General features: G+C 41.6%; 1 protein-coding gene and 1 pseudogene across 10 annotated transcripts in view; both read right to left on the minus strand.

Moving 5' to 3' along the window:
* Positions 1-9252: 9252 nt before the first annotated feature.
* Positions 9253-10143, minus strand: LOC141409978 (uncharacterized; annotated as a pseudogene).
* A 35-nt stretch (positions 10144-10178) lies between these two features.
* Positions 10179-23741, minus strand: part of IFNAR1 (interferon alpha and beta receptor subunit 1) — a 29795-nt gene continuing 16232 nt past the window's right edge. For 2 of the 10 annotated variants that reach the window (XM_005548808.5, XM_015446899.4), the window contains exons 6-11: positions 22671-22785; positions 18688-18872; positions 18431-18585; positions 14845-14995; positions 13973-14118; positions 10179-12437 (exon numbers count right to left, since the gene is read on the minus strand). In XM_005548808.5, coding sequence (XP_005548865.3) covers positions 12204-12437; positions 13973-14118; positions 14845-14995; positions 18431-18585; positions 18688-18872; positions 22671-22785 — 986 coding nt within the window. In that variant the 3' untranslated portion in view covers positions 10179-12203. Of the gene's footprint in view, positions 12438-13972; positions 14119-14844; positions 14996-18430; positions 18586-18687; positions 18888-18923; positions 19450-22670; positions 22786-23741 lie in introns of those variants that run through there. The other 8 variants (XM_005548807.5, XM_005548809.5, XR_012432049.1 and 5 more) reach the window with 4 other exon arrangements.

The raw sequence follows: 23741 nt of genomic DNA on the forward strand, positions 1-23741 counted from the left end.
GATTTATAAAATTCTCTTGGGGGTAAACCAGCAGAAATTAAGACATGAAATGTTTAAAGTTTGCCTCCATCCAATCTCCCAGCCCTACTTCTCAGTCTAAACCTTGGCGTTCACATTTCTTTACTGATGTAGAGCAATGAGGAAGTACTTGCTTTATACTGACATCAACACAAGCCTACGTGATTAACTGCACACTCACGACAGAGTTTCACGCTGTTGCCCAGGCTGGAGTGCAGTGGTGCAATTCCGGCTCACCGCAACCTCTGCCTCCCGGGTTCAACTGAGTCTCCTGCCTCAGCCTCCTGAGTAACTAGGATTATAGGTGTGTGCCACCATGCCCCACTACTTTTTGTAGTTTTAGTAGAGATAGAGTTTCATCATATTGGCCAGGCTGGTCTCAAACTCCTGGCCTCAAGTGATTCGCCCACCTCAGCCCCCAAATTGCTGGGATTACAAGTGTGAGCTGCCACGCCCAGTCTGCACACTCACTTTGGAAAAGGATTTGTGTAGCTTGTAATAAGACATTACTATACTTATATTCTGGGCAGATAAAATAATGGTAGACAGCAGACTTCCTTTAGAGAAAGGAGGAAATAATGTATCAGAAACCAAGAATGAATCATTTACTGTTAAGTCTGCCCTAATTAAAAATAAATAAATAAAATAGTGACCTTTTTAAAGCTGGGTGTGGTGGTACACACCTATAGTCCCAGCTACTCCAGATGCTGAGGCCGAAGGATCGCTTGAGCCTAGAAGTTTGAGGCCAGTCTGGACAACAGAGTGAAACCCTGTCTCTTAAAAAAAAAAAAAAAAATTACTATCTTAACCATTTTACATGTACAATTCAGTAGTGTTACCTATTTACAGAACTTTTTCATCTTGCAAAACTGAAACTTTATAGCCATTGAACAATTCTCCATTTTCCCCTTCCTCGAGCCCCTGGCAATCACCGGTCTAATTTCTGTCTCTATAAATTTGATTGCTTTAGACACCTCATATAAGTAGAATCACATGGCATTTATATTTTTGTTGCTGGCCTATTTCACATAGCATGATGTCCTCAAGCTTCACCTACGTTGTAGCACATGACAGAATTTCTTTCTTTTTAAAGGCTAAATAATATTCCGCAGGATGTGAATACCATATTTTATCTGCTAATCTATGAAAGCAAATATTTTGCAAATACTTTTCCCAATTCCAAAGGTTGTCTTTTCCATTGATTATTTCCTTTTATATGCAGAAGTTTTTAAGTTTGATGTAGTCCCATTTGTCTACTTTTGCTTTTGTTGTTTGTGCTTTTGGTCTAATAGCCAGTAAATCATTGCCAAGTCCAATATCATGAAGATTTCCCCTATGTTTTTGAGGGGAAAAAATTCACACCGTTTTTCCTCTGCTCTCATGCCACAACAATCAACACAGAAGACTTCTGTGACCAAATGTGTAGTGATCTATCTCCACTAACAAGAAGGCAATCAGTTCCGCAGCAGACACTCCTATTTAATTCTGACACTGTCTACCTGGAGATAGCATCAGATCGTGATACAAGAACTAAACAAAATTTACTGAGGCATTTAGTGAGGATAAGAGAGTCCTCAGTAAGGTTTCCCTTTAAATAAAAAGAAGCCCCAAATCATTTATTTTCTAACAAAAAGAGCCTGAAAAATCAAGCTGCAAACACAGATATGCAAACTGGAAGCTTGCATAGGCAAATGCCAGCCGCTGTGCCAATAGAAAAGGGATACCTGGAAGTCAGGTATATGCAACATGTAAGTTCCCTTTTCCCTTTTCTTTGTTGCCACGTGTGCAGTAAAAAAAGCAGGCAACATGGCCTTGGATAGGTAGAGATGCCATTTGCCATAACAGATGAGGGTGGGATGGCCAGCCTCTTCCTGTGCTGTGTAAATGGGACACCTGGTCCAACCAATACTCTGTGCCCTACGTAAATCAAACACCACTTCCTCAAGCTCATCTATAAAAGCAACCGCATCTCGCCATAAACCTGGAAACCTGCTCGGCACCCCTCCCTCTGCACGGGGAAGCTCTCTCTTCTTTCTTTTGCCTGCTAAACTTCTGCTCTTAAATCCATTCCTTGTGTGTCCCCATCCTCGATTTCCCTGGTGTGGGGCAACGAACCTCAGGTATAACCCCAGACAAACCATGCCACTTCCATCCCACAGGTCGAGAGCTCATTCCCACAAGACTGCCCCCTTCCAATGCCAATTGCAAGCCCCAGGTTTTACCTGTGCTGACTGAACGACTATAAACTGAGGGTCCCATGGCCCCCTCCTTGTGTTCAACTGATTTGCTAGATTGCCTAACAGAACTAGAGGAAACACTAACTTCCATTTACTGGTTTATTACGAAGACTATTACAAAGGATACAGATGAAGAGATATGTAGGGTAAGGTATGTGAGAAGGACTGCAGAGATTCTATGCCCTCTCCAGCAGCCTCTGCATGTTCAGCTATCAGGAAGCTCTCCAAACCTAAGCCTTTGGGTTATTATGGGAGTTTCACTGTGTGGGCATGATTGATTACACCGTTAGCCATTGGTGATCAACTTAACCTTCAGCCCCCCTCCCATCTCTCGAGGTTGAGGGGTGGGCTGAAAGTCCCAACCCTCTAATCATGCCTTGGTCTTTCCAGTGACCATCCCCGACCCTGAAGCTATGCAGGGGCTGCCAACAACCAATAAGCTCATTAGTGTACAAAAAAATCACTTTGGAGATTTTAAAGATTTTAGGAGTTGTATGTTAGGAAACAGGTTGAAGATCAAATATATATTTTTACAGTCTCTCAATTTTCTTCTGAGAGTTTTATAGTTTTAGTTCCTATATTTAAGCCTTTAATACATTTTCAGTTTAATTTTTAAATATATTGTAATATAAGAATCCAATTCATTTTTTGCATGTGGATACCCAGTTTTTCCAATACCATTTGTTTAAGAGGCTGTTCTCTACCCATTGTGTGGTCTTGGCATCCTTGTCAAAGATCATTTGACCATATAGGTGAAGGTTTACTTTTGGGCTAATTTGTACCATTGAACTGTATGACTATTATGTCAGTAAGACACCTTTTTGATTACTATAGCTTTATAATATGTTTTAAAATCAGGAAATGTGGGGCCTCCAACTTTCTTCTTTATCAAGATTGTTTTGGTTATTTAGGGCCCCTTCAAATTCCACATGGATTTTAGAATAGTTTTCTATTCCTGCAAAAAATGTCACTAGGAATTTAATAGGATTGCACTAAATCTGTAGGTTCTTTTGGGTAGTATGGACATTTTACCAATATTTAGTCTTCCAATGCATGAACATGGGATATATTTCCATTTATTTGGGTCTTCTTTATTCCTCTTTAATTTCTTTCATCAATGTCTTACACTTTTCTGCATACAAGTTCTTCATCTCCTTGGTTAAGCTTATTTCCATTTTATTCTTTTTGATGCTATTATAAATTGGATTGCTTTAAACATTTCCTTTTGAAATTGTTCATTGTTAGTACATAGAAATGCAACTGATTTTTGTGTGTTGATACTAACTTTGCTGAACTTGTTAGTTTGTCTTCAATTTAGCACTCTGGAAATACAAACTTTTTTTTCATAAAGAATTTTATTTTATTAATCTTTGCTAGAACATCATTGGGTAATATGATAGATGACATCCTTAACCACGATTCTGCAGAAAATATAGAAACTTTTTTGGTTGTCATTTATTTTACTTATTCTTTTGTTAACAGATATGAATTAAGCACCCACACGTTCCAGGAACCATGCTTGGATCTGGGTATATATTAGTGGATAAAGCATACTTGATCTCTGTCTCTTTGAGTCTAGATTCTAGTGGGGGAAATAGAAAATAAACTAGTAACCAAACAAAGAAAAACAATGACAAATTTTGGTAAGGACTGTGAAGAAAATGGTCTAGGAGTGGGATCGGGGATTAGCAGAAAGATCTCTTTGGGAAGGTGACATGAAAGCTGGGACTTCAAAAAGGAGACTGCCAGGTGAGAATGAACGGGGAGGGGCAGTGGGGCCACCACTGAGGGAGATGCCCCTGTCTGTCAAGGCCTTGAGGTGGGAAAGAGTTTCGATAAACAAAAAAGAGGCCAATATAGCTCAAGTGTAGTAGGTAAGGAGGCAAAAGGCAAGAGGTGAGGGTGGGAGAGGCAGGTAGAGGTCAGGCCAGGCCACGTGGGCAGCCTGTGGAATCATATTGAATTGCAGTTTTGTCACAGGTAGTTAGACACGCATGAGCCGGGCAGGAGAGGACTCTCCCTGAGCCCCACCAGGAATGTCAGGCGATCATCAGGTGATGTGTGTGCAGTTATCACATTGCCTCTCTAAAACTGATAATTTGGCAACGGCAAATTTGGTCCCAGAAAGAAACAATCTCCTGATGGTCCACAGCTGTCACACTGAAGGGTTAATTGAATGCAGGCGCCAGGGAGAGGCAACTCCCCAAACAGATAAAAACCTTGAGATTGGTAATCGACTTCTAACAAAATCTCAAGGAATTGGATGAGTGAGCCCGGGCATGTGCAGTAAGAGACAAAATGGCAGAGTATGACCTTCTGGGGGCACTCCACTGGAAAACGAAGAAAGTCTCAGATGGGCATGCGCACAACTTCCTAATCACACTGCACATACTCACCTCCCAAGCCTAAGGAGGGCGCTGTGCATGTGGGCAGCCCACCCTAAGGGAAGAATGAGGGGAAAGGGGTGGAAGATGCCGGAGGTGGGCCACCCTATAAAGCCCTAGGTTTAGTCCAAGGTTAAACACTGAGCTTGTCCTTCAAGTCGCCAGCTTGAGTCTCTTCCAAGTGTACTTTCCTTTCTTTCCTGTTCTAAAGCCTTTTTAAATAAATTTCCACCCCTGCTCTGAAACTTGCCTCAGTCTCTTTTTCTACCTTAAGTCCCTCAAATTATTTCTTCTGAAGAGGCAAGAATTGAGGTTGCTGCAGACTCATACAGATTTGCTGCCAGTAACTCTTCTACCCCTTCTACCTACCTAGAAGGTATCTAGGAATACCTTCCACCCCTAACAGTTTAGCAAAAGAACAGCCATCGGGCATATCGAGGCCAGTGTGCTGTGCTACTTTCTACATTCAGAGAAGCGGCAAGTTAAGTGAGCTCTCTCCAACTCCGCCACACTTTCTCAACCATAGACAAGATGGAGAGCAGTTCTTCTCAGCTGAGCCCTTTGGGGAGTGTCTGAACTATAGATGTGTGACTGGGAGGAAGAAGTGCCAGATGGTGAAATTAAGGACCTGACACCTGTTCTTCCTTTATTAGAAAGCCATTCCATGTTCCTCCTATCATGTATGCAGTCAAAAAGATTGTAAATATTGCAAAAAGTCAATATAACTCGGAACAGATTTTCAGTGAGATGCAAGTAATTTTCAGTAATACAAAAGTTGCACTTAAGATGAACCCTCTGAGTAAAATGTATGAAGATACTGTTTCATGGTTTGTAGAGAAATTTGGGAGAGAATTTCAGAGTATACCTAACAAACTAATTTGCCTATCATTTTGGGAAAAGTTGTATTTGCTCCCTTGCATTTTCTAAAAGCGATTAACTATCATTTTATATGGCCCTGAGCTAACTAGTTGAATTAAGACGAAAGGAAAGCATTCTAGTCCGTCCTTCCCATGTGAGTTAATTGAACTAAACATTTTACACAATGCCCTGTAGAAAAAGGAAAATGTATAGGCCATTTATAATAGGCTATTTCTTGGGTACAGTGGACAAAGGAAGCAGTGGCTGGGCGCCCGGTGGCTCATGCCTGTAATTCCAGCACTTTCGGAGGCCGAGGAGGGTGGATCACCTGAGGTTAGGAGACCAGCCTGGCCAAACTGGTGAAACCCCCTCTCTACTAAAAATACAAAAATTAATTGGGCATGGTGGCAGGCACCTGTAATTCCAGCTACTCGGCAGGCCAAGGCAGGAGAATTGCTTGAACCTGGGAGGTGAAAGTTGGAGTGAGCCAGTGAGCCGACATCCCCCCACGGCACTCCAGCCTGGGTGACGAGAGGGAAACTGCCTAAAAGAAAACAAAAAGGAAGTAGTGATACAAAACACTGTCTCCACACTCCACCCTAGTTATAACCTCCAGCTGGTACCCTGAATGGTCTGGCCTCTCCCTGGGGGCGCATAGGACAGGAGACCCTAAAGTATTATCTTTTTTGATCATGGCTCTAACTGTTCTGCGCCATCTTCAACAGGTGAGACCAAGGAAGGGAATCACAGCTAATGAGTCCTCTCAGCCAGGCGCAGTGCAGTGATCATTCCCAGAGGAAATGATCTCCTTGCAGGTTCATCTCAGCTCTGCAGCAATGCCTACTTCTTCCCACCCGCCCCAAGGCCGGTACTAAGGATGTGGAGCTCCTTTTCAACAACTCGCTTACTACAAAGTCCTGCTCATTCAAAGGCGAAGGTGGTAGCGGTAGAGGACCTGGTGGGCTATTTGCTCAACTGCTCTATCTTGCTTTGTAACTACCAAACCATTTCTGGGTGAGAGCATGGGGACACAGGATTCTTCACATCTAGCTTCCTTTCCTCATTTGCTCGAGATAATCACAAACAGAACTTTAAGAAACCACCTGTATAAACATCTTCGGGGAATCGAATTATTGAATAGTAACCGATTGTCAGCCTCAACAGGGTGACTTGTTGCCCCCTAGTGGTACTCAGTGTCTGTACCGTCAATGTCCCCACTCAATCACTGTGAAACACTTACATAACCAAGTGTCAGTCACAAAGTTAAAAAACAGTCCTTGCTTCCATGGAGCTTGCCAAATATAGGCAAATGGTATAAAAATCCCTTCCCTAGGGAGCACGCTAGACACACCCGCAGGTGCAGGCACAGACAGGGCATGAATTCTACACATGTATGCAGGGGAGGTCTTTCAGGGAGATTTCAGAGTGGAGGATGTACTTTTATACTACAACATTCAGAATCATCTCTTCCTCTAAGTACAATTCCAGAATATTAAAAATATTATAAAATTTGGGAATAGACAGAGTCAAGTACACAAAAAGCCTATATTTAAGGACTATGCTTAGAAAAAAGGGTCCTTTTACTGGAGAGATAGGAAAATAGGTTTTTCTTCTTAACTTTATGGATCCAGAAAATCTGGGAGGGAGGCCCAAGGGTGGTGAGTCACTGTGAGAAGTAATGTTTAATTTAATCCAGCTATTGAGTGGTATACTTTTTCAACTTCCTCCCTTTTCCCAAGACCTTAACAACAACAACAAAAAACCAACAGAATATCTTATCTGCCAACATTTTTTTTTTCTTTTGAAATGGAGTCTCCCTCTGTCGCCCAGCCTGGAGTGCAGTGGCACGATCTCAGTTCACTGAAACCTCCACCTCCCAGGTTCAAGCGATTTTCCTGCTTCAGCCTCCCCAGTAGCTGGGATTATAGGCGTGTGCCACCATGCCTGGCTAGATTTTGTATTTTCAGTAGAGACGGGGTTTCACCATGTTGGCCAGGCTGGAACTGCCAACATTTTCTTCATGCTCATCATCAATCACTTCTTCACCCACAAAATGTCTTTTGCTAGAACATGAGTTCCAGGTGGAGACAGATCACACAAAGGGGAGGAAAACTCAGAAATCCTTTGTTACGAGGCACTATCAAATTCCCCTCTTGCCTTTGTTTCCCTCAGGTAAAGAAAAATATCGCTATTTTTCCATCAATATCACACCACAAATATCCACCTATATGTTGCCCTCAAGAGTTGTAATTCTGCTATCATCCTACTCAAGAAAAAAGGTAGTGAGAAACAACTGGAAGTTACCGGTATTTTGTCATTACTAAGTAACAGGGCATTTCTTGGGCATTAGGGATGATTTATGTATTATTTGTGTCCTTGTCCACTGTAAAAAAGGGAAGCTTAGAAACACAAATGTGTGCTCAGGTTCCCAGCCTGAATACAAATTGTATTCAACTTCCGAGTGAAACGTGTCCAGACGGCAGCAGAGATCTACTTACCTGTGAGACTGACGAGCCTCCTTGGAACGAACTAATCCTGACAGAAGAAATACTTGTGAAGGGCAAACAGATTAGTTTAAGAAAGCAAGGCTATGCAATACCACAGCAGACTTTCATTCAATGAAGACTGTGCTCCAGCCATGTCTCGAGAGCGGGAAGAAAAAGCAGCAAACGGGCTCTATCTCCACAGGCTCTGGGGACAGTGACGGCTGCACTGGCTCCTTCAGGATGCCCAACCCTGGGCTGTGGAACACCAAGCACAGGCCTCAGCCCTTCCATGATGAATACCGTTTAAAGGCATCAGCTGCAGCATCTCTGTTGCATACAAACGCACTAAGTACAAAAAAACCCCCAGACTTTTGGGCCCATTGCTTATTATATAAAGTTGTTTCCAGCAGTAGGGTTTAAGACAAAACACAAGTGAAATAAAATGTACAAGTTTGTTGCACAAAAACACTGAACACACGGTTATGTCCTTCTACAATTCAATAAAACAAACACTGCCGCAAACACCCTCAGATTCAGTTTAGATTTCATTCATTCAATAATTATTTTCTAAGTACCTTCATTACTGGGGATGCAGTAATGAATAATAAAGTCCCTGCTCTCTTGGAGCCTCTGTTGTAGCAGTGGGGCAGGGGAGACAGCCAGCAAACAGATCAGTACACATGTTAGGTAGTCACAGGGCCCTGGGTAGGGAAAGGAAAGCTTCTGCACACCCAAACCCCTTAAGAGCAATTTGAGGCTGCTGTAAATATTACAGCCTCTTTTGGGGGAAGATACAAACTCTAAGTTATATATATATATGAGATACATACAATATATATATATGATATATACAATATATCATATATATCTCTCTCTAGATATAACTCATATATATGTGTGTGTGTGTGTGTGTGTGTGTGTGTGTATATATATATTTTAGAGATGGGGTCTGGCCATGTTACCCAGGTTGGTTGTTCTTGAACTCCTGGCCTGAGGTGATCCTCCCGTCTTTGCCTCCCAAAAGGGCTGAGATTATAGGCATGAGCCACAGTGCCTAGCCCTAACTTATATTTTTAAAAGTAACTTTTTTGTAAGTTGCAAATTTCTGGTCAGACTCTTAAAGTTCGTAATTCTAGGGAGCTGTTCTAATTTTTAGTTACAAGCTATACGAATAAGTACTTTAAGTCCATACTAAAGGAATAACACCCACACCACGTGGGTACATGTGCAGGTACATATATGAGTATGTTTACAGGCTCATGTCAAAAGTTACACAGGTACATATATGTTAATCTGTATTATATATTAATACAAAATTATTTCTGGCTCTAATGATACAAATCTTTCATATAAATTCTTAGATTATACTTGGTCTCTCCAAGAACTACCAATATGCTAATTTTAAGGCAGTTAATTGGTACACCCAAGTACATGGTATTTCTAAGTAAATTTCTGTTCAGAAAATATACTTGTCACTTACAGCTAAGCATATGCTGATGAAGCAACATGTAGAACATAATGAAGAGTGGAATGCAACTGCCTTTTAATGTCTAGAAGACGAGGTAAAAACGAGGTTTTTTTTTTGTTGTTGTTGTTGTTTGCTGCTGGTGCTCAGTGCTTGTTCACTGAAAACCACAGATGGTCTCAAAACGTGAAGCCTTGTGCTCCAACTTCCTAGAGATCTAACAATTTCACTGGTGTCGTATTTTCCCTTCTCCACAACCTACAAGGGCATTATTACTCCTTTTTAGGCTATCCAGTCTGAAGCACGTTTTCCCAGTGGTGAACCCAGGGCCAGAAGTCCTGGGCAGGATCATTGAATTGCAGTAGTCTGATAAGCAATGGTGGCAGGCAGTCAGGATATGTTTCCAACCGCCTCTTTAAAGACACAAACTTCCAAAGTGACAGGGCTTTTCCAAAGGTCAGGCCAGCCATGCATGGTGGCTCACACCCGTAATCCCAGCACTTTGGGAGGCCGAGGTGGGTGGAGCACGAGGTCAGGAGTCCAAGACCAGCCTGGCCAACATGGTGAAACCCGGTCTCTACTAAAATACAAAAACTAACGGGGTGTGTTGGTGGATACCTGTAATCCCAGCTACTCGGGAGGCTGAGGCAGAGAATCACTTGAACCCGGGAGGCGGAGGTTGCAGTGAGCCGAGATCAAGCCACTGCACTCCAGCCTGGGCAACAGAGTGAGACAATCTCAAAAACACAGCCTCTGGTCTGAAAGATGAAAATGTGTCAGTGTGGGGTTCTCCGGCAGAGAGCTGGGTCTCAGAGGAGATTCCTGGGTCTCCTCAATGGCTCACTATGCTCTGCTTGAACCACTCCAGAAGCCAGGTGGCAGGTCCGGGGACACGCATGGTGTGGCCTGCAGACACGTTACGTGCCCAGGATGTGCTGAGCACCACAGCCCTCCCGAGGGCAGCTGCCTTCAACCTCTTCTTCCAACAGGATGATCTGTTTTTTCAGCAGAAATGACTACTTAAATCAGACTGGCCTTAGCAATGGCCGCTTCCCAGCACGCTCTAACTTTGTCTCTTTTCTCTTTCACTGGTCCTTGCCGGAACGGTGCTCTGAGAACTCTGCCCTAGAGGCCACCAGAATTCCCAGACTTCCTGCCTATTAAGGATATCCATGGGTAATCCCCAGTAGCAAGTAATTTAAAAATAAGTTGTAGATGCCTTTGGAAAGCATTATGTGATTTCTTAAATTAGGTTTTTCGTCCTAGTTACATTTTTTTCCCCCTCAGTTCAATGATTTGTATTTTAAGGCCAAGCAGGCTGAGCAGCAGGGGTATCTGAATACTGCTAGACAGTGCAGAGAAGCCAGCCTGGTACTCAAAGTGACAGAGACCACCCATAACAACAGAGTGGGTTAATCACTGAGAGCTGATTAGGCGCTCAGGCTCCCAGTGGAACATTCTTCTTCCTCTTGCACCAAGGCCAGCGACCTCTTTCCTATGGAAGCATTCTTCTTCTGTGTCAGTCTCCCATCATGGCCATTTTCTGGTCCCAAGACTTCTTGCATACACTATCTTCTGGCATGGCATGTATATTAAAACTTGTACGCACTCTCAGATCTTAAAATACAACAATTATTTCTCTAATTAGATAGTTACTTATTTTCTATGACTTCAGGGATTGCAAATTCCAGCCAGAAACTATTGTTCTAGTAAGTTTTGAATCAGAAGTCTTACTGTGCAGTAAAAAATTGCCTGGCTTTAATCCTAAATCACGTAAGGGTAGATACTGTGATGTAGAAGCCAATGTTCTTGGGATAAATGAACAGAAGTCCCTGAACATTTTTAGGGATCATCTTTCTGGCATCTGCAGCTATTTTCTAGGCTAAGCTACTTTCCAGAAAACCAGGTGATAACGTGTTCAGACTTTCCTAAATAAATTTCCTGAGGGCCTAACCTCAGTGTTAAAAGACCAAATGTTTGAAATATCTCCAGAGGAGGAATGAAATAGAATGCTAGGAATGGCGAACAGATAGGTGTGGCACATGCAGTAACCAGCAGCATCAGTGACGGACAGGAACACACACACCATCCTTAGCCACAGTGCACAGCGAGCACAGTTGCACTTAGGCTCGCAAGAGGGAGACGGGTGGCCATCGTTTTGATCTGACTCATCTCATCCAATGCAGGTCCAATGACAGGCTTTTTCAAGATTTTACACGTGGAAAATAATGTAGGAAACGTTTGTCTCAACTCTTATAATTGCTTTCTTTCTTTTCTTTTTTTTTTTTTTTTAAAGAGAGTCTCACTTTGTTGCCAGGCTGGAGTGCAGTGGCGCTATCTCGGCTCACTGCAACCTCCACCTCCTGGGTTCAAGTGATTCTCCTGCCTCAGTCTCCTGAGTAGCTGAGACTACAGGCACATGCCACCATGCCCAGCTAATTTTTATACTTTTAGTTGAGATGGGGTTTCACCATGTTGGCCAGGATGGTCTCAATCTTTTGACCTCATGATCTGCCTGCCTTGGCCTCCCAAAGTGCTGGGATACAGGCATGAGCCACTGTGCCTGAGCCTGTAATTTCATTTTTAAATAGTAAAGTGCTTGCCTGTATTTTTAGGACCTATGATCTGAAGATGTTTTTTCTTCCCCGAAACAGGGAAATGTTCTCTTTGTAGTTACTGAGAGGAAGGCAAGGAGCTCAGGATCCCAGTGTAACTCCTGCAGAAAAACCTTATACTTGACAGAGTTCATTTCTGGTCATATAAAGTCCTGCTGTAGTTCTTCACTTGTTTTATTTTCACTTTCATCTTCATTAGAATAATTTCCTGAATCTTCGCTAGTTTGGGAACTGTATTTTTTATGATCTTCATCAGTCTGATTAGTTTCTTCTACTGTAGCAATTGTGCTTATATTTTCAATTATAAGACATTTTTCGATTTGTTCCTCAGAAGTTGAAAGCAGAAGATTCTTCAATGACTGTTCAGAGAAATACTAATTAAAAAAAAGGGAAAGAGTAGAAATCAATTATTTAAAATAATAAAAATTCCTTTTCTAGTTATAATAGCTTTAGTTTCTTATGTCCATTACTGAGAAAACCTATCTTCTGGTCTGCATATTAAAAAGTCACCTAAGAACATACTAATTGCCTTATAATGTTTAAAATCATTAGTGAGGTCACTCTTATCTTAGTACCTTTTGTGGGAGTCTTTGAAAAGTACCTAAGAAAGGTACACTGTGCCATCAGGGGTAGGTGGGGAAGAACACGGGAAAGGACAGGAGTGGGAGGGCTCTGGGATCATGACATTTTTTTTTTTGAAATAATAAAAATGTTTGTATCTAACCCATAGATATCCAAAAGAAGCACAAGTGAGAAATTATTAGCTATTGTAACTAGCTTTTAGTCTATTTTAAATAATAGCTATGAATATTAGAGTACACAGAATGACATTCTTGTGCTCAGGGGTGTAACAGTAAAATTGTTAATATTTACTGAGCATTTTTAGAGTGGTAAGGCTCTTAAGGTTTATCTCCTTTGTTCCTCACACCTCTACGGGGTAGTTTACAGCCAAGGGTACTTGCTTACCTGCCCTTAGTGACTCGCTCAAATTCATAAAAGCCACCCTAGATGAGTGCATCATTTCCCAGGAACAGATTCTATGCTTAGGCCTTCACCATTTAGTGCTTTCATTTAATATGCTAACTTCACAGAAGTGCCAAACAAAAAACTGTGATGTGTCATAAAAAAAAAGTCTCATGTTTTATTTCATTTTGTGTGATTTCACCTATATAATATGCTTTCTACACTGATAGAATATTTCAGTCTTCTGGATATATACAGATGCTCCCAACTTACAACGGAATTATGTCCTGACAAATGCGGGACATAATTCCAACGGCGTAAGTTGGGGACTGTCTGCACTGAAAAGAATTACATCACAGACTTTATTTATTTACTTATTTAGAGACAGAGTCTTGCTCTGTCACCCAGGCTGGAGTGCAGTGGCACGACCTCGGCTCACTGCAACCTCCACCTCCTGGGTTCAAGCGATCCTCCTGCCTCAGCCTCCCGACTAGCTGGGATTACAAGTGTGTGCCAACACGCCCAGCTAATTTTATATTTTTAGTAGAGACAAGGTTTCTCCATGTTGGCCGGCTGGTCTCAAACTCCTGACCTCAAGTGACCCACCCGCCTCAACTTCCCAAAGTGCTGGGATTACAGGAATGAGCCACCACGCCTGGCCAAGAATCACAGGCTTTAAACGGTAAAACAAATGCCACAGTGAATCTAGGAATTGCCAGAAAAATATGAAATTAAGGACAATCATTACTATCCCATGCTATGTTATTATTTATATTAAATTACTGTTTTTAAAGTTAATTGGCTAAAACTTTGAAGAAAATACCCAAATCAGTCTCTATTATTTTCCGGATATCAAGAAAACCTATATATATCCTGTTGAAATCAAACACATTTCCTGTTCATTTCCTAGCTGTTGACAAAAAAAAATATAAAGAAAGTAACATACCTCATCTATATTGGAAGAAGGTTTAAGTGATGGAAAGAAGACATAATTGATGCATCTCAAGAGGACTTTCACAGCATAAATGACAAACGGGAGAGCAAGTAATACAGTAAAAATTCCAATTATAAGCCAAATTTTAGATGTATTTCCTAAAAAGATATACATGATATTTATATGTTTTGACATACAAATGCCCTAACAGTGCTGACAGCTGTGTGAAAGACAAGCCATATGAAAGGAAATATAAAATCTATTAAATAATACTCTTAAAAATATTTCTGGTAGCACTGAGTCCACACCAACCATAGACAATGACATTTACATTTAAAGATTGGCGTGGGAACTGAAGAGATCCTCAGGGAGAAATACAATATTGACATACAGGCCAAACATGCAAGTATCCTTCAGCACTTACACGTATGTCATACAACTAGCAAAATTTAATAGATATTCTGTGACTAAGCCTCTACCAGTCAACACTAGAAACTGTAAAATAGAAAATGAGACTAAACCAGTTCCCACATTAAAAAAATTCAAAATGGAACTAAGTGATTTCTACATGATAATTATGTTAAGGATATTTTAAAAATTTTAAACTAATAGTCTTATTAAATGTTAAAGAGCAATAAATTAAGGAAATTAATTATAGGGCTACTGGACGAAATATAAAGCATCAAACAACACCAACTTGAGAGTTATGCATTTACAAATATTTTCTAGAAAGTCTACTTTTGATTTATGTAGTTCAAGAAGAAAACATTCTATATATTTTTTTGCAGTAAAGAGAAAATGTTTTACAATTTTCAGTGTTCAGTATAGAATTACTTTTATTCTGTCTAGTCACATTTTTAAAAGAGATAATAAAAGATTCTGACCTGATTTTGTTTCCTCACACACAACATCACTAAAAACACTGCTTTTATTCAGCTTTTCATCCATGCTGTGTGCTCTGGCTTTCACACAATATACAGTCAGTGGTTTCAAATTAGGAATAGTAACATCAGTTTTTTTCTTGATAATTTTTCTCTAGAAAATATAATTAAATCATTGATAAAATTTAGTCACCTCATGAAATCAGAGAATATGTACTTTCTCAATTCTTTTATGTTCAGTCTAACATTGGCCTCTCCCACGTAGTTGGTACGTGTTTGTTTTTTTTTTCTAGACAGTCTCGCTCTGTCACCCAGGCTAGAGTGCAGTGGTGCAATCTGGGCTCACTGCAACCTCCGCCTCCTGGGTTCAAGTGATTCTCCTGCCTCACCCTCCTGAGTAGTTGGGATTACAGGTAAAGATGCCACCACGCCTATTTTTTTTTTTTTTTTTTTGGTAGAGATGGGGTTTCACCATGTTGTTCAGGCTGGTCTTGAACTCCTGGCCTCACGTGATCCACCCACCTCAGCCTCTCAAAGCACTGGGATTACAGGGTATATGTGTAAGAAATATAAATTTGTTTTAGACAAACCACTATATCCAAATCAGAAAGTTAAAAATGCTGCTGCCAAAAAGCATATGATCTATTCCTAAGAGAATTCTAATTGATTTATAAGTACATGCCAAGTCTGGGGTAATTGCCATTGTATTACCTCTGATTAGTGACAGAATGGTTAAGAGTACGGGTTTGGGCCTCAAACTGCCTTATGAAGAGGTATCACTTACAGCTGTGTGGTCTTGCAATCGTTATTTAATTTCTCTCTGCCTGATTCCCTGACCTGTAAAATTGGGACAGTTATTGCTCCTATCTGTATTAGTCAGCTATTGCAGAATAATGTCTAACAAGCCTGTGGCTCACACCTGTAATCCCAGCACTCTGGGAGGCCAAGCAGGAGGATCATTGAAGCCCAGGAGTTCAAGACTAGCCTGGACAACATAGCAAGACTCTGTCTCTACAAGAAATTTCAAAAAAATTAGCCAGGCATGGTAGTGTGAGCCTGTAGTCTCTGTTACTTGGGAGGTTGAGGAAATCCCTATTTCCAAAACAAACAAACAAACAAACAAAGCCTGGGCAACATGGTAAAACCCCATCTCTAGCAAAAATACAAAAAAATTAGCTGGGCATGTTGGCATGTGCCTGTAGTCCCAGCTACTTGGGAAGCTGAGGTGGGAGGATCGCTTAAGCCCAGGAAGTCGAGGCTGCAGTGAGCTGACATCACATGAGTGCACTCCAGCCTGGGTGACAGAATGAGACCCTGTCTCAAAAAAAAAAAAAAAAAAGATATAACAAAACTGCCTTAACATTCAGTGGCTCACAACATGATTATGTAGTTTCTCACTCACAAGTCTACAGACTGGCTGGGGAGCTCCCATGGAGGCTGTGCATTGCATCGGGTTTAGGTCAGCTCCAACAGCCTTTAATCCTCCTTGGACCAGAGACTATGTGGAATACGCTTTCTCCCTGGCAAACAGGAGCAGCGCAAGAGCCAAGCCAAACTCTGCAAGCACACTTAAGGCCTCTGCTCTCAGCACATCTACTCGGGCTCCAGCATCTACAGTCTGGTGATGCCGGGATGAAGGCACCATCCCAAGTATTTGCCAAACAGCAATTTAACCAATCACATCATTTGGCAGCGTTGTTTTGAAGAATGATTCAGACAATTCATGTGCAATACTTAGCATAGTACCTTACATATAAGTATTCAATAAGAGTTTCTATAATAATAATTACTGATATATGATCCAGTATAGGATAAGATGGCAACTACAATCTATTGAATCTCTACTACTTGTCCAGCCATGTGCTAGGTATTTGCTATCTGTTACTTCCTTTTAAACTTATAAACATCCTTTTGAAAAATTTAGTTGTTATGATTACCACCACTTCAGAGAAGAGGAAGCAAAGTCTCCAAGAGATAAAGCACCTTGAGTAACGTTACACAATTTAGTAGTGTGAGATAGAAATTTAGGTTTGTCTGATCTACAGACATCTGAAAACTGACCATAATTCTCAATGGGCTACATTATGCTATGGTTACAGTGTTGTTAGACAGTGAAAAAGGGAAGCAGCCAAATCAATGGAATTTGCTTAGATTTCCAATAGAAAATGAAGCAAAGTGAAAGAATTCACCAGCCTGCCTGGACAGGAGTTTTAAAGGTAGATCCTTGACTAACACTCCACAAGGAAGAAGTGATCTGGGAAACATGTATATTATCTGATGGTGTATATTATCTTTGTCAGTGGTACCTGAATTTTAGGGTTTAGACCAGTGTTTGTCAACCCTTTTTTCATTACTTTTTGGGCAATTTTTTTCTAATCCTTCCCCCATCAAAAAATTAAAGACTAAGGAATAACATTTTGTTGGGCAAAGCTGAACTTTGGAAGAATGTTTTCCAATGGTTTTGGAGGAATAAAAACAACTGTACTATCGATTCTTTTGTCCCATGAGAATCAATTTTTGTCCCCTTGGAGGAGCCACCAGAGGACATTTGACAATATTTGGAGATATTTTTGGTTGTCACAACTAGGAAGGAACACTACTGGCATCTAGTAGGCAGAAGCCAGAATGCTGCCAGGCATCTTGCACTGCACAGGTCAGTCCCCCCTGCCCCACAAGGAACTATCCAGCCCAAACGTCAGTAGTGCTAAGAAACCCGGGTTTAGATGAATACATAGGAATCATGTTAAAAAAAAATGCAAATTCATGAGCTCCATCCCCAGAGATAATGATTCAGTAACAACAGGCTCAGGAATCTGTATTTTAAAAGTAAACTGCGCCCAGATGTAGCTCACCCATAACTCTATAGTACAAAACATGAAAAATGCTCATGTTCTTCATTCTGTAAATATCTGAGTTAATCACTCTTTATTTTTTTTTTTTGAGATGGAGTCTTGCTCAGTTGCCCAGGCTGTAGTGCAGTGGCACGATCTCGGCTCACTGCAAGCTCTGCCTTAGCCTCCCAAGCAGCTGGGACTACAGGCGGCCGCCGCCATGCCCAGCTAATTTTTTGCATTTTTAGTAGAGATGGGGTTTCATGTGTTAGCCAGGATGGTCTCGATCCCCTGACCTCGTGATCCGCCCGCCTCAGCCTCCCGAAGTGCTGGGATTACAGGCGTGAGCTACCGCGCCCGGCCTTTTTTTTTCTTTTTTAAGACAGGCTGTCAGTCACTCTGTCACCCAGGCTGGAGTGCAGTGGCACGATCATGGCTCATTGCAAGCTTGACCTCTGAAGCTCAAGCGATCCTCCCACCCCAAGTAGCTGGGAATATTAGGTGCACGCCATCACACCAGGCTAATTTTTAAAAATTTTTATTTGAGACAGGGTCTCCCTATTTTGCCCAGGCTGGTCTCAAACCCTTGGGCTCAAGTGATCCTCTCGCCTTGGCCTCCTGAAGTGCTGGGATTACAGGCCACTGCACTCAGCCCACATAAAAGTTTAAAAATTTCCCCCAAATTTTAAATTCAAGCTTTATTTACCTAAATCACAGTTATAACTCTAAGCTACAAAATTATACTATAGTCTTTTTACCTCAGCCTTTGAAGTGTTTTCCCAAAAAAGAATTTCATAAATCAGTGGATAATCCTGGATCACAGGCTTGTTTTCAGACCATTTTGGAGCACCGATAGAGATATGTAATGAATCACTAAGGGATCTAATGTTAAAGACTGGAGGAAGCAGGGAAGCTAGAAAAATTTGTAAAGAAATAATGTTCAATTAGAAAAACAATTTTAAGAACTTGTACCAAATCAGAGAATTACAATCTCCAGTAAAAACTACTGCCTTACCTTGTATTTCAGTATCAAACTTTATCTCTTCAGACCAAAAAGACGTGTTATTTCCATCAGATGCTTGTACGCGGAGAAGGTAAATTCCTTTTTGGAAAGTGTTTGGAGGAAAGACACACTGGGTAGTTGTGACATTTTCGCAGTCAGGTATTTGTTTCCATTTATACAAATGGTTTCCAGGTTTCCTTTTTAAAAAGGCACTTTTAAGACAAACAATTTTTAAACTCAACCACACATTAATTCAATAGATATTTATTAAGTATGTACAATATGCCAGACACTGTGTTGGGGGCTCAGGTTACAGAAATAAATAGTAGCCACCCTCAGGAAACTCACAAACAATGGCGGAGATATGCATCTAACATAAAAGAAAGCCAAACATTGTTCCACACTGTGATCACGCTGTGCTCTGCTGCAGGTGGCTTATGTCAATGTGCAAGAATATCTGTTAGTTAGAATTTCCAGGAATGCTGCAAGCTGGGGTTTTTTTGTTTTTTTGTTTTTTTTTTGAGAACGAGTCTCGCTCTGTCACCCAGGCTGGAGTGGAGTGGTAGGATCTTGACTCACTGCAACCTCCGCCTCCTGGGTTCAAGCAATTCTCCTGCCTCTGTCCCCCTGAGTAGCTGGGATTACAAGCGCATGCCACCAGGCCTGCCTAATTTTTGTATTTTTAGTAGAGACGGGGTTTCGCCATGTTGGCCAGGCTGGTCTCGAACTCCTGACCTCAGGTGATCCACCTACCTCGGCCTCCCAAAGTGCAAACTGGTTTTTAAACAAAAATCATTATTAAAAATTAAGTTATAAAAATTTGCAAATAAAAATTGTTTTAAAGACAGAGGTGATAAATAAATTCATCTTGTCCTAACTATTTTACTACATTTTATTGTCTAAGCTCTTGGGGGTATACGACAGTGGTGTGCTACTGTGCATATCTTCTCAACTCCATGTTCAGGGACATCAGGCTGGTGGCTTGAAAGTGGCCATGGTGGGAATATTTATATCACGAAAATCAGCAAACACTACAAAATAGGACTTCTTCTTTCTGGAAAGCCAGTTGCTAAACATGCGCCAGCATACCAGAGGATAAGTACCAAAATAGAGACACACTGCAGGGTTATGAGAGCAAGTATAAGTACGAGACTAAAGAGGTTCAGTAACTTGCCCAGGAACCAGGAGCTAAAAGCACCTCAGTTCAAGCCCAGAACTCTAACAGCCTCCTGACTGGTTTCCTTGTCTCTCTCTAGTGTCTTCTTCTTAGTCCACTCTCCCATATACCACATTGCCGTGCACACCTTCCTCAAATCCAGAGCGCAGGTTACTCATCACCCCAACACAAAATCCCCAAAAGCCTGCAGGACAACCTGAGGTTGACCCTAATCTTGTCCCATTCTACTTATTCAGCTTTCTTCCCATTGCAACCTGGTGTCCAAATGTTCTGCTACTCTAGAAGGACATCCTTCCCACTGAAGAAGGCAAAATTCCGAGATGGCCCCCAAGATTCCTGCCCCCTGGTGTACACATCCTGTATAATCCCCTCCTCTTGACTGTGGGCAGGACCTGTAAATAGGATGGAGGCCCTCCTCTCATAATGAGGTTACATTGAGTGGCAGAAGAAAAGCCATTTCACAGATGTAATACAGGTCCCAAATCAGTTGAATCAAACGAGAGACTATTCTGGGTGGGCCTGACCTAATGAGATGAGCCCCTTCAAAGAGGATTTAGCCGGGCGCGGCGGCTCACACCTCTGATCCCAGCACTTTGGGAGGCTGAGGTGGGCGCGGCGGCTCACACCTCTGATCCCGGCACTTTGGGAGGCTGAGGTGGGCGGATCACTCGAGGCCAGGAGTTTTCAAACAGCCTGGCCAACATGGAGAAACCCTGTCACTACTAAAGATACAAAAAAACTGGCTGAGCGCGGTGCCTCATGCCTGTAATCCCAGAATTTTGGGAGGCTGAGGCGGGTGGATCACCTGAAGTCAGGAGTTCGAGACCACCCTGGACAACATGGTAAAACCCCGTTTCTACTAAAACTACAAAAATTAGCTGGGTGTAGTGGCGCACACCTGTAGTCCCAGCTACTCGGGAGGCTGAGGCAGACAGAAGAATCACTTGAACCCGGGAGGCGGAGGTTGCAGGGAGCTGAGATCGTGCCCCTGCATTCCAGTCTGGGTGACAGGGTGAGACTCCCTCTCAAAAAAAAAAAAAAAAAAAGGATCTAGAGGTCAGACTCTCCCTCCCTGATAGTCTCTTACGAAGTGAGCCACTATGAGTTCTAGAAATAAATTCTGCCAACAACATGTGAGCTTGGGAGCAGCCCCCGAGTCTTGTATGACTGACTGACTCCTCGACTGCTTGGCAGAAGACCCAGCTAAGCCACGCTTGGACTCCTGACTCACAGAAACTTTGAGACAATAAATAGCTGTTTAAGTTGCTAAGTCTGTGGTAATTTGTTACAGAAACAGAAAACATCTAATACTTGTCTATCTGAAAAAAATCGGAATTAACAATCAAGGCCTTGTTCCTACCTCATCTCTTTTCTTATGGCTTCTTTGGTCTCTTCAGCCCCTATTCACCTTTACATTTTCAATTTCTGCAACCCTTATAATTTGTATACCACTCTTTAGTCTGAAACCATACAACACTTTGCAATGTCCGCTCACTGCTTTCGACTTCTAGAACCATGTTTGATTCTGTTGACTCTTTCCCCATTTCTTCAGTGCTTTGTACAATATGCTAAGTGCCCCAAAGCAGCTTAGAGATCAGCCATCAGAAATACTGCTCATTATCTATTTGGTGACCCTATTATTTATTCACTTCTGAAAGTGAGGTATACACAAAAGATTACTGAACAGTCTCCTGATTGGTTTGTGAGGTTATATATGCACTGTAGGGCACATATGCACATAAATGCATTTCCATTCTACTGGTCACCCTTGGTTCAAAATGAACACTAAAAGAGAGAGAGAAATTGATCATAGCAGTACTCACACTTCCCTTCTCCCTCATTTTTTCTGTTTCTTTCCAGTTTCTTCTGACTTTTCCTTTCCTGTCTTAGCTATACTTGCCTTTGCTCTCTACTCCTCTGCCACCAATGTATATCTTTCTTTCCATTTCTTTTCTCCCCATAACCCACTTTTCCTTCTACTTAATTTTCCTCTTCTCTTTTTTCTCTCTATTCATCTCCTACAATTTCCCAATCAGTATAAACTACATGCCGTTCTCTTTTATCAGTTTTTAAAAAATTTTAATCTTTAGAGATGGGGGTCTCACTATGTTGCCCAGGCTGCAGTGCAGCGGCTACTTGCAGGTGTGATCATAGCACACTGCAGCCTCAATCCCTGGCCTCAAGTAATCCTCCTGCCTCAGCCCACTGAGTAGCTGGGACTATAGGCATGCGCCACTGCACCAGGCCAGTTCTCTTTCTTTTATGCAGTGCCTAGACTTCATCCATGTTTAGCTAGCCTCTGCTCAACCACATAGAACACAGTTTTTTCCAACTTTCTTTCCCACCAAAGTAACTACTACAAAATTTTGTCAAAACCACTAAAGTAATAAATGAGGAAGGCTAATTTTTTGAATGGAACAAGTGAGTGGACTGAGATCATTTTAAGGACTCATGGAAGAAGAGAGTTCTTAAGAAAAACATCAGGGTCAAGGGTCAAGTGTTCCAGATTGTGGAAATAACACACGCAACTAATCACATTTTTTTTTTTCTTAAGCCAGTAAGAACCCCAGATATTAGAATCCATCTGTTTTACAAGTGAAGAAATTGAGGCCCATGGAGGTTAAGCGATTAGCTCAATGTCATCCAGTTAGTTACTGGCTGAACTGGGGTTAGAAATGAGATTCCTCATGTTTCCAATATATCATACCCACCTCCCAGTTGGTCATTCTGTGTGCAAGGACCTGGTGACTGAAGCAGAGTGAAAAGAAGCATAATCAAAACAAACTGGGCAAAAGGAAATTTACAGAATAGAACTTACTGGAGCCACTGAACTTGAAAGGTCATGTTTGCATACGTATAATCCCACTTAAGAACATAGTTCTGATTTTGAACAATGACTTCTATATTTTCTGGTGGAGGTAGTTCATTTTCAACTAGAAGCCAAAGAACAGATTAAAAAAAAGCATACATTTTTACTCAAGTGAGATAACTGGCAAGAAGATAAAGGCTCACATTTTATCATTATAAGGTAATAGTTAAGGACGGTTTGTATTCACACTGTAATACTATGCAGCCATTTGAAAGACGACAGGCCAGGCGCAGTGGCTCACGCCTGTAATCCCAGCAATTTGGGAGGCTGAGGTGGATGGATTACCTGAGGTTAGGAGTTCAAGACCCGCCTGGTCAACATGGTGAAACCCCGTTTCTACTAAAAATACAAAAATTAGCCGGGCATGATGGCACACCCCAGCTACTCGGGAGGCTGAGGCAGGAGAATCGCGTGAACCTGGGAGGCAGAGGTTGCAGTGAGCCGAGATTGAGCCACTGCACTCCAGTCTGGGCAACAGAGTGAGACCCTGTCTCAAAAAAAAAAAAAAAAAAAGAAAAAAAAAGAATGCAACAGATGGCTAAGATCAAATGAAGAATGTAACAGATCTGTATTGACTGATATAGAATGATATCCCCAACAAACTGGGTTAAGTAAGCAAGCTGTAAAGTACAACTAGTAAGATTTTATTTTGTAATTTAAAAAACAAAACCCAAGAAACTGTGGGTCTGTATATATGCTTACATAAGCCCTGAAAAAAAGTTGTGAAAGGATATACACAAACTGCCAAGCAATGCTTACCTCTGGTGAGTGGAATTGGGGATAAGAAGGGAGGGGGAAAAGACTTCACTTTAAACCCTTCTGTAATGTTTGATTAAAAAAATAAAGCAGATGAAATTTACAATTAAAATAAACAAATCCCAGCTCCTGTCCCCGACCTTAATTATTGGAAAGATGTTACTGACTAAATATATCAGGATGCTTTCCTATTTTAACATCCCACGTACAAAGGTATGCTTGCTGGAAGAATAACTTGTCTACCAGCAACTACTTCCCCTCCTT

Source organism: Macaca fascicularis, chromosome 3 (assembly GCF_037993035.2).
Source record: "Macaca fascicularis isolate 582-1 chromosome 3, T2T-MFA8v1.1".
Lineage (NCBI taxonomy): Eukaryota > Metazoa > Chordata > Mammalia > Primates > Cercopithecidae > Macaca > Macaca fascicularis.